The sequence below is a fragment of the Ambystoma mexicanum genome, chromosome 10 (assembly GCF_040938575.1).
Source record: "Ambystoma mexicanum isolate Mex_15411 chromosome 10, UKY_AmexF1_1, whole genome shotgun sequence".
In the NCBI taxonomy this organism is placed as follows: Eukaryota; Metazoa; Chordata; class Amphibia; order Caudata; family Ambystomatidae; genus Ambystoma; species Ambystoma mexicanum.
In genome coordinates this window covers 1,200,533,369-1,200,544,727 of record NC_090932.1, presented here as the reverse complement: position 1 = coordinate 1,200,544,727, position 11,359 = coordinate 1,200,533,369, and the positions used below count along the sequence as shown (strand labels likewise).

Genomic DNA, 11,359 nt, shown 5'->3' with positions numbered 1-11,359 from the left:
ATTTGGTGTGGGGTAAGAGCAAGCCAGCAGCAATGGAGGCTTCCTAAGATGATCCGGCAACAACAACCACCACAAAAGCAAGCAACATCAGTGTTTAACACTTTTATTTACAAATGTAATGAAAACCTTCAACAATAACTTGTGGTCACACCTGAAACCTGAAATGCTTGTGTGTGCGCGTGTGTGTGCGCGCACGTGTGTGTGTGTGCGCGTGTGTGCGTGTGTGTGTTTGTGCGCGTGTGTGTAGGGGGGATTTCTTTTCTGTTTGTCCATTTTTAAAGTGCATGCTCAAGAAAGGAAACCTTTTTTAAATGTTTTCTCTTTATTGTAAGAAAATACACAGCTTGAAAGTGTGAATAATGCAATATTTAAAGACCAAGATCAGGGAGTGGGGAAGGCAAAAATAAAAGAAAGATCTGGAAGAGCATATTGATCTAGACAGTTTTTGTAAATTTTGAATACTGAACTGGGAAAAGAAGAAAGAAAAATTGAAAAGAAAAGAAAACCAAAACAAATTTTCCTTTTTTGGGCTCGAGAAACAGTTAAAATACAATAAGAAAATAAGTCCAAGCTCTCTCCGTAAATTCCCTCTATACACAAAATACACAATTTATTTTTGTAAGCCCCATTTTTTTGTGCTGCTGGGACTGCTGTGAAATTGGGGAGTGCATCCCCTTCTTCACCAATATATCGTTATGTTACAATCTGAACGTACCAAGATGGGTTTAAAGGGGGTAGGGGGGGTAGATCATTCTGACATCACATGGAAATAGAACTTTATTCTTTCTTTTAATTTCTTGAAATGGCTCAGAGACGTAAAGTGGCCTTTCTCCAGTTGGGGTAGCGAATGACGTGGAGGTAGCAGGCCGAAAGCCTTCCAGCCGGCTGTTGGTCCAAGAACAGTGTTGCATGAGATCACAGTCTTCATGCTCGGTTGCAGGTGATTGCCGCAGTAATCCGATCACAAATGGGAGTTCATCTGGAGACTTTGGATACATGTACTACTGAAAAAAGCACCAGTTTCTCACAACGCTAGTTGGCATGAACCTTTTTTTCTGCATGGTGACAATAGAAGCTGTAACCCCTTTATCAGTGGACGAAAACAAAAATGGGATTGCAGTAGGCTGGAGTTCGAAGACTTCATAAATAACAGCCAAAATAAAGGGAGAGAAAGAGGTAATACTCTCAGGTGGAAAAACAACAGGTAGAAAAAGTGTTCTCTGTTTTTTCTCACTCCAACCAGCCTGTAAGAATTCAGCCACTTAGAAAACCAGATTGGTTAAATGTTCCAAGGCAACTTATTGTGCGTTACATGTGCTTTAAGCAGAGGAGCAGCAACTGTTCCATTACCCATGATGGGGAAAAGGCAGACCGGAGAATCCTCCCCAACATCATTTAAAATGTATTAAAAAAAAAGACATTTTAAGCACCTTACATATGTGAAATTCATAGTCGCTTTATAATAAGCAGCATGTCTGGAAAGATTGAACTTTCATTTTGCACAGGGCTCGCCTTACAACACTGCTCAGCTTAGCAGTCCTTGTGACCAAACTGCTAGCAAGACCCCCTTTTGTCACAATGAAGGACACTCTTACAGGGTGCATTATATAGAAAATAGACTGTCAGATTTTCTGCACTTTGGCAACTGTTGTCACAGGAAGGTGGCATTACCGACGGCTGTACCAGCAGCTGGATTGTCCTCGCTGAAGTCACAGTGCCACCAGCTATCCTGCTCCAGACAAATCCAAACTCTGAGAAAGGCTGGTATTATTTTGAGAAAAAACAGGGAAACTACATTTTCCATGAAACATTTTGGGACCTGTTTCAAGGTAATAAAGAGAAACATACATTTTTTTATTTCCATGTGAATGGGGTGGGGGAGGAGTTTGGTTCCATCCCATCCCCCGTTGTAACCCGACAGCACAGTTTCAAAAATCTCAAGATCTTTGCAACCTCTGACCCCACCCACAGGATCACCTTCCCCATCTAACTCAATATTTGTTATCACTGATATGTACATCACAATTTCTGTAAAATGTATCAAATTTCTCAATCTAATAAAAAATTGTCTTTTTTGTATTCCTGATGAATAAATACCAAAAAAACCTATTTTTGTTTTCTTTATGCAGCAGCTAGTTAAGGTAAGGCTGCAGAAATCACCTCTCTCTCTCTTTTATACATTTTTGCTTGTACTTTCGTGGTCTGGTGTGAATGCCTGCCTGCAGCCACTGCCATCCACGCTTGCTTTTCCTCTCCTCTTTTTGCCCCCTTTATTCTTTTGTATTTCTCCCACGCCCCTTTCTCTACGGTCTCCGAGGCCGGTCGCCGGATGGTGCTCACCACTGCACGCAGACATCAATACTTTGACGTACTATGAAGAAAGAGAGAGATAAGACGGACCGGGGGAGCTCTGTCCTGCACTGCGACTGCACGGAGACGACCCCTGATCAGTAGTAAAGAGAGAATACAGGCACCGGCATCCGACGGGACGTCAGGGAGAGAGAGAGAGAGTACATGCCCGTTAAAATGGGGAATGTGTTTTCTTTTCATATATTTGTATTATTATTAATGGCAAAGGAGTTCAGTCTCATCTATAGTCCTCCTTGGGATACTCTAGTGTCACTAGATTACGAAATCCCATTCGGAGGCTTTCTGTGTCAAAGGTCTCGATCTCTCGCTCCTGTCTTTCAAACAGGTGCTTGATCCGCTCACTGCGCTCCTTCTGCAGTGCTGCCAGCTCCTCCTCGATCTAAAAAGACAAAAGATCAGCATTTCAGAATGGGAAGCATAAGTCCACCGTCCATTGTGTTACCTCTTAAGAAAAGGCCAATGACTAGTCAATTTAAAGAAAAGATCAGGTTGGACCCTTCTGCAGAATCTGCTCCAGCTATCCTTGTTTCAATATCAGTTTTATACCAATCACATTTCAAGAAAAAAAGAGCAATCGCTCTGCACTCAACAGTTTGACAGTAACTTCAATTTCTGGTTAACAAGTATCATCTCTTGAATTTGTCCCCCAGCCCGAGCTTGAAACAACTGCATTTTCCAGATGTAGGATTCTTCTTCAACACATCTAATTCAGGAGACCTATTGGAACACTATGACCTCATCAACACACTCAGCTTCATAGAACACACCTCATCAACATTTGTTTTCTTCTACCATCTTTGATCATACATTGCTCCAGTGTTTACTGTTTAACAACTCCTCTTTTTAGACTCATTCTTAGGCAGTCTTCAGAAACAAAGAAAAGCCAAACCAGGTAAATATCTTCCATCATGCTGTACTCTAGGTACCACTTGAACTTTCAGAAAATTGTATGTACCCTTTGCTGTGGGCGATTCCAATTATAGAAAAGATCCTTCCAAGCAGAAAGCTTTAACACATCTAACAAAACATGGAAACCCTTCAGACTCTGATTGGTGGTCAGTGTGTCTTAGATGTGCCGTGCAAGGAATTTACCTTAACATGAAAGAGTACAAGGACTGCAAGATACTTAAGCAATCCTGTTCCAAAACAGGCCTCCCGTGTTTTAGGAAGACAGACACACTAAATAAAAAAGCATGTTCTGGCAAGCATTAGTTGTACTCTTGCACCTCCTCAAAGTTTATGCATTGTCAACAGTAAATTATAAGTTACTCACCGTAGTGACTAACGTATTCTTAGTCCATAGTCCCATTTTCTCCATACTGCATGGGCGTCTCTTCCAACGGACGGGAGAAGGAACCTTTTTCACCAGAAAAAAAACTTCTTTGCCTTTAAATTTAGAGGCGCGCAAGGGTGCGGCCCAGGGAGCATGTGCAGCCCTGACTCCGTCCTCCGGCGCCACACCTCAGTCCCCATTGACACGTTGACAATAGATTTGACATTGCCTAATGACACCAGTATTATTAGGGGGAGGTTGGTGGGACGTAGGGAGGAAAGGGGACTATGGACTAAGAGTATGTTAGTCACTACGGTGAGTAACTTATAATTACTCTTAAATCCTGTCCCCTTTCCTCCACACTGCATGGGTGATTACAACTGAATGTAGCCCCAGGGTGAGAGGAGACCCTCCTTCAGCAAATAGGCTCCTGAGAACCGCCTGCCTGAAAACCGCGTCAGATCTAGAGCCGGCATCCAAACAGTAATGCTTGCAGAAAGCTGAGGGTGTGGCCCAACTGGCCGCCCTGCTTATAACTTGCCAAGGGACATGGCACTGGAATGTGATGGCCGTTGCGTGTGACTGCAGGACTACTTTGTCCCTGTGAAAAGTAGTATATGGTTCTAATGCGACCAGCGCCTGGATTTCGCTGACTCTACGAGCGGAGGCCAACCACTGCCGTCTTGATGGTGACCAGCCTGATGTCTGTGGACGCCATTGGTTCAAACGGTTTGTGCGCCAGGCCGCCCAAGACTATGTTAAGGTCCCACATGGGGTGCGGCCTCTTGATGGGTGGGTAGAGCCTTGCGAGCCCCGTCAAATGTTTCTTGACGATAGGACTGGAGGAAGAGAAGATCCCCTGCTCCGAGTTCCTGTAAGCCCCGATGGCTACGAGGTATGTACGGCAGGTGTCTGCCTGGACCCCCAAGTGGGTGAGGTGCGCGGAGAAGGACAGCACGTCGTCCAAAGTGCATGGCAGGGGGTCGATTTCCCTGGAGTCTGCCCAGTGGCAGAACCTGGTCCATTTACTTTTATATTGGGCCCTGGTAGCCTGACTCCTTGTGCCCTGTATTATTTCCAGATTAGCCTGGGTGAGGCTGAGGTGCCACAGCGTTACCTACCCAGGCACCACACTGTGAGGGCTAGTTTCTGAAGCGCAGGGTGGAAGACCCTGGCCCCCTGCTGCGCCAGAAGATGTGCTAGGCCTGTCGGGAGGTAAATCGGAGGCACCTCTGAGGTGCTGAGCAGCTCTGAAAACCATGGCCTGGCCGGCCACCATGGAGCTATTAGAATGATGTTGAGTTGGCGAGACGCCTTGATCTTGCAAATCACTCTGTGAATCAGCAGAGTGGGTGGGAAGGCGTAAGCCTTCATGTCATCCTACTGAAGCTGAAATGCGTCGCCCAGGGAGCCGGGACCCTGTCCATGCCAGGAGGTGAACTGAGGTTACTTCTTGTTGTGCCAGCTGGAAAAGAGATCCACCTGGGGATGACCCCACCTGTTGAAGATCTCCTGAATAACAAGGTCGTTTAGCTGCCACTCGTAATTGTCTGCTGCCAACCTGCTGAGCCTGTCCACTTCCAGGTTGGATTCCTACGGGAGGTGGACTACCGTGAGGTAGATGTCGTTTTCCAAGGCCCACTCTCACATGCTGATTGCCAGTCTGCACAGAGGAGGGCATCTGGTGCCTCCCTGCTTGTTGACGTAGTACATGCTGGTTGAGGACAACCTTGCCTCTGAGAAGTGGCAGGAATGCTCTGAGCGCTAGCCAAATGGCGTTCAGCTCCAACCAATTGATGTGGTATTTCTGCTCCTGTCGAGTCCAGGTGCCGTGGACCGAAAGATCGTCCAGGGTGGCTCCCCAGCCCTCGACGGAGGAGTCTTTGGTGATGGTGGCCAGCGGGGTGGGCGGTTGAAAGGGCTTGCCCGTCCGTAGGTTGCAGTCCCTGGATCACCATGATAGGTCCGGATGGAGAGATAGAGGAACGTTGATCATCTGGGATTGAGAGCCCTGCTCGTGGTTCCATGAGGCCGCGAAGTGCAGCTGAATCCTCCTCATCCTCAATCTCGTGTGTGGGATGGCTTACAGGACCGCCGCCAAGAGACCCAGGAGATGCTGGTACCACCATGCCGAGGCCACCTCTCTGCTGAGGAAGTGGGTGGTGGACTTCTTGATGGCTGAGATCTTGTCCTCTGACAGAAATACCTTCTCAGAGCACGTGTCCCAGATGAGGTCTAAGAATGTCAGAGTCTGCATGGTCTGCAGCTGTGACTTCTTGAGAATGAGCGAGAAGCCCAGATTGTGCAGTGTGTTCATGTGGGCATGGGGAGAGTGGCAAACCGCTTCCGGAGATGTAGCCCTGATGAGCCAGTCGTCGAGGTATGGGTAGATGTGGAGGCCCTGCACTCTGAGGAGGGCAGCCACATTATTCATGAGCCTGGTAAAAACCCTGGGGGCCGAGTTGAAGCCATAAGGGAGAATCTTGTATTTAAGTGGTAGCCCATGATCCTGAACCGCAGAAAAGAACAATGGGGCTGCCAAATTGGGACACATAGGTATGTGTCCTTCAGATCCAGGGAGCACATCAAGTCTCCCTTGCACAATGTCTCTGTTATAAAAGCTGACGTAACCATCTTGAATTTTTGTAGGGGTAAGGAGAGGTTGATGGTAGCAAGGTCCAGCACAACTCTCAGGCCTGCCTGGTTTTTCTTCTGAATGGCGAAAACCCTGGAGTAAAAGCCCAAGACTCGCTGGGAGGCTGGGACATCCTACACTGCCTGGCCCTCTACGAGCGACTGGATCTCCGCAAGAAGAGTTGCTTTCCCAACCTGAGGGAGTGGAGGGGAGGAGGGAGGAGAAGCTGGGATGGGTAGGCGTTACCCCGTGGATACTACGGAGAGGATCCTGGGGCCCGTGAAATTCTGGCACCAGAAATGTGCATGGAGAGCAAGCCTGCCCCCCACCGGAGACACTTGGACCCAAAGGGGCGTGAAATGCCTTTTTTCCCTCAGGGGCTGATGCGGAGGAGGGGGCCTGGAAAACGCCCTAACTCCCCCTGCCCCCTTTTGTTGCTTGTGCCGGTTCTGAGACGGCGAGCGGTCCGGCTGCCTGGATCTACGTTCCTTGAAGCCAAGGAACCCGCCACACATGTCGGAGCGCTATGTGACTGGGTGTACAACTTGGGTGTGGTCTTTGTCAAGATGGATGAAGACTTGGTCGTTTGTCATCTGTAATATGCGTTCCTGGATGTCTGGTTTGAATTTCGTGGCTCGGAGCCAGGCTGTCCGTGGCGATACAGATGGCACAGCCAGAGGTGTCAATATGGGCCACGGTGGATTCCATGAGGTTCTGTGCCACCAGCTTGGCTTCCAGCCAGCACTACCTTAAAACGTGATTGGCTCTGCGTAGGTAGTTGCAGGAGGAAGTCCGCAATTTCCCACCATAACCTTTGGTTAGCGGCAGCAGCATGGCATCGGCGTTGGCCTGACGAAGATGCGAGGACGCGTTGGAATAGAATTTCTTCCCATAATCCTCCAAGATCTTCTCTTCCTTGCCTAGCAACGCCTCAGAGGAGGAGGCTGAGGACGACTGAGGCTTGGAGTAAAGTGATGCCGCAGTGATCACAGAGGAATGTAGCTGAGGATGGGCCAAGAGCAAGAATGTCTCGCCCTCCATCTGCCTGTACTTTGTGCCCAGTCATCGACTGACCGGCTAGACTGAGTGGGGCCTGAGACAACCCTTTTTGGCCAGGGAGACTACATCGGTCTGCAGAGGAATCCCCGTTTTGGCAGAGGGGTGTTGTGTGAGGGCTTAAGCTAGAACCCCCTCTGCCGGCTGCTCAACCTCGGGTTGGGGTAGGCCCAGGTACTCTGCAGCCCAGCAAGATGTTTGTGGAAGGCCCTGGCTGAGCATGGCGTGTCCAGATCCTCCTCCTCATCCATGTCCTGCGGATCAGGAGTATCCTGCAGAGGTGGAGGAGTACCTGGAGCCGTAGGCTGGGGCACAGGGACCGCAGCCGGAGGCTGGTACGGAACCGCCGGAGAAGTCGGCTGGGGAGCCGGAGGCAGCGGCTGCACCGGGGCCGGGGGCATCGGTGCTTGTGGTGCCGCTAGCCTAGTCGGGAGGACTTCCCTGATAGCGTCCTTGAGGATAACCCCCATCTGAGGTGACATCACGGGCCAGAGGAACCTCTCGAAGAACCCCTCTTCACTTGCCTGAGAGGTGGTAGGGGGTACTGACAGGGTAGCAGGGCGCTGCTGGAGCCACTGTATGCCCTGCCCATATGGACGCAGTGGGAAGCTGCCATGCGCATAAGAAGGATAGGCTGTAGGCCACGTACCTGGTTGAGGCCAGTTCCACCATGACACTCGTTCTTCGCCAAACTCCTGGAATAGCATCGGACGGGTGCATTTGTCTGGCGCGGCGGCCATCTTGTCGAGAGCTGCCTGCCACGTGCCTGCCACATGTTGATCGGCTCGCTAGGCCCAGCCTCCTCCAGGACTCTTGCATGTGGATCATGAGGCCTACCCTGCTCCTCGCGCCTAGGTCCGGTAGGTGAGACACCCTTGACCGGGGGTCGGTAGAGCTGCATTTAGGTGCCCCCTCAGACGTATTACCAGTACTAGGGCATAGCCCCTCGGATGACAATCCAGTACAAGAACCTTCCAGTCCCTCAACACTGCCACCGGGAGGATCCAAGGATCCCTCGGCACAAAGGCCGGTAGCTGCAGCAGCCTCGGTGCACGTGCTGGTACAAGGACCTGAACGGTCCCTCCCGCACTGGAGAGTCCTTGGAAAGGAGTCTCATTAGCGGGGTGCAATGGAAAATAGCGGCCCTTCCTTGGGCCTGGCTCAGTGTTTCACGAAGTTCTTGAGGTCCTCTGGAGGCGACTTCTGGAAGAGCTCCCTCCAACTGGCGAGTCTATTCTTCAGCACTTTCGATGACAGCGAGCCACACGCTGTACAAGCTTGCCAACCGTGGTCTGGGCCAAGGCAACGTAGGCAGAGGGCGTGGGGGTCTGAAGTTGGGAAGAGCCCGTTGCAGGATGGACACCTGTGGAAGTCGACATGCCTCGGGGAGGAGCGTGCTACCTGCGGACCGAGTACCTGAATGATAAAAAGACAAAAAAGAAGACAAAGAAGTATCCGTGCGTGAAATTATATGGCCGAAGCCAAACCCAGCAGCGCTGGTGAATTCGGCCCGTTCCCGTCGGCATGGAAAAGGGGACTGGGGTGTGGCACCGCAGGGCGGAGTCAGGGCAGCGCGTGCTCCCTGGGCCCTACCCCCGCGTGCCTCTAAATTTAAAGGGGAAGGTTTTTTTCTGGTGAAAAAGGTTCTGTCTCCCATCCCTTGGAAGGGACGTCCAGGCAATATGGAGGAAAGGGGACCGGACGCAAGAGTAAGATAAAACTTGGATTATATAATCAATAAGTACATTGTTTCTGATGGTTTATAGTGATAATTTCTAAAACAATAATGTCGAAAGCCATTATTTCGAGAAAAAAAAAATTGTCGAAAAAAAAGTAGAATTTTTTTTCAATACGTTTTTTTTTTCGAAATGGGGGGGTTCCCAACGCCCCCTTTTTTTTTACCCATTTTTTTCCCAGACCCCAAAATAAATATATAATTTTATAAAACGGAATTCGACATTTTTTTTTTAACATTTTTGTCATTCGACATTATTTTTTCGAAATTATGGCTGACCACCAGTATCACTGTTTCTGATATCTGCTTATGGTGCAATCATACTGTACATGTAACAAGGATCAGTACCACGCAGCCATAACTGGGGCCTTTAAGAACAAAATCATCAAAGCCAATACCATATTTATTTAAAACAAATGAATGGTACTGTGAGGTTATCAGGTAAATGATTCCCCTAGCTTAACTCCTTAATTTGATGGGCCAGATTTTAGTAAATATGTTACGCCTCCTTTTACGAAAATGCTTCAAATTACAATCCCCAGATGCCCTCTATGGAAATGATGGTTCTGCCTTAGGAGTGCTGTACTTGTGCCAGTCTAGAAAGGCTCCTACAGGTTTGAGTACAACCCTTAAAGTTTTGCAACTAATGCCATTCTGTCCTCCATTACCACTTTCATGATGAGTTTAGTTTAGAAATGATTTTCCAGGAAGCCCTGAACCCAGCTTTTCTGGATCAGAAGCTTAATCTCAAAAAGGCCTTCACAAAAGAAAATGAGCTCCTAAAGAGAAGGCTGGATAAAAGCTCAATTTGTAGGAGGGAAAGCAGCAAGAGGTTATTCTCCAACTATGGGTAGTATGGTTCCATCAATATTGTCTCCACCTGGAGAAATGATGACTGCCGTACAACATCCCTTTAGGTAGCATTAGTGAAAGCACCTCTCCATAGGCACAACATGTTCCTTTGCCATTTGGGAGATGGGGGCACTGGGATGCCTAAATGTCATATCCCCTGTGTGTTCTGAACCCACATTGTCTGCTACACCCAGAATGAGGGCTACCCTAAAAGGGACAGGATTACATTCTGGTGGGAGAAGCCAGGGAATATTGCTTGTACAGCCCGGGCACAACATTCTGACGAAGGGAGCTGCACCGGTCTTCGATGGCCACCCCACCCTTTACACTCAAGGGGTGAGGCAGGGGATTTTCTATTAGTTCTAACCACATCATCCCAATTTGCACAAAAATATGCGATCTTGGCCAAGGAACTTCATTTTCATTAGTTATGCCAAATTAAGAGGCACTTACCAATTTGGAAGAATGTTGTGTTATTCAAATGTAATAGGTCGACTAATTTGTTCTCAGAACTATTGGAGAAGTATTTTGATAGAGAAACTTTCTTATATGTCTCTTCAGGTTATTTATGTACCCTTGAAGAATCATTGTTGCCAGTGCAGTTTTAAAAAAAAAAAGGAATCATAGCAAGCAATCTTGAAGGGAAGGTACAAAACAAACAAACCTAATGAAAGTATCCTCTTTAAATGACTGCTTAAAGTCCAATTGTTTCTCTTTTTCAAAAATCAAGCAAAGATTTAGAATTATGCTTGATGCACGCTAACAGTTTACAAAAAATCGCTTCAGTTTGTCTTTGTCTCTCCAATCAGTGCTGGAACATATAGGACATCCATTAAAGCAATTCAGTGTGACCTTCATAACTTTAATCATGCTTAGAATAGCTATACAGACAACTTATTGTCATTTCTTACACTAGCTTGAGGGGATTTAAACTATGTGCTAGGCTGGTGCCCCTATGGTAAGGTCAGACTGTGCGGTTGATACTGCCCACATGTCAGAAATGATCACATGGTGCATATATGAATAAGTTGTTCTTTATTTGCAAAACATACATTATATGACCACAAAAGGCATAGACTCAGGTCACCAAGGAAAACATGGAAAATACTGTGGCATTCCTTTAACTCAGAACATTCAATGCAGTGGCATTCATAATTGAACATGCCTCAACATCTACCACATCAATGCAGAGATTTTATGTTACAGTGCAAGTACTTTAAAAGGAACATAGAGCTTTAAAAAATAAAAAAAGAAGTGGTTAATAAATAATATTTTTTTCCCTTCTGCCCCAAAAGAAAAAGTTACTTACACCTGGAAACGTTCTTTTGATTGGATGTTCGTCCTATGTATTCCTCATTTTATGATGATATGTCTCTCCAGTTTCGCTGCTTCGGAAAAAAGTTTTCGACCAACGTCATCATCAGCATAAATAGTGCAT

General features: G+C 47.6%; 1 protein-coding gene across 10 annotated transcripts in view; it reads right to left on the bottom strand.

Moving 5' to 3' along the window:
- Nucleotides 1-303: 303 nt before the first annotated feature.
- TAOK3 (TAO kinase 3) overlaps nucleotides 304-11,359 on the bottom strand; it is a 2,703,337-nt gene continuing 2,692,281 nt past the window's right edge. For all 10 annotated transcript variants that reach the window (XM_069619192.1, XM_069619190.1, XM_069619185.1 and 7 more), the window contains one exon: nucleotides 304-2,749. In XM_069619192.1, the coding sequence (XP_069475293.1) occupies nucleotides 2,588-2,749 (162 nt within the window). In that variant the 3' untranslated portion in view covers nucleotides 304-2,587. The remainder of the gene's footprint in view (nucleotides 2,750-11,359) is intronic.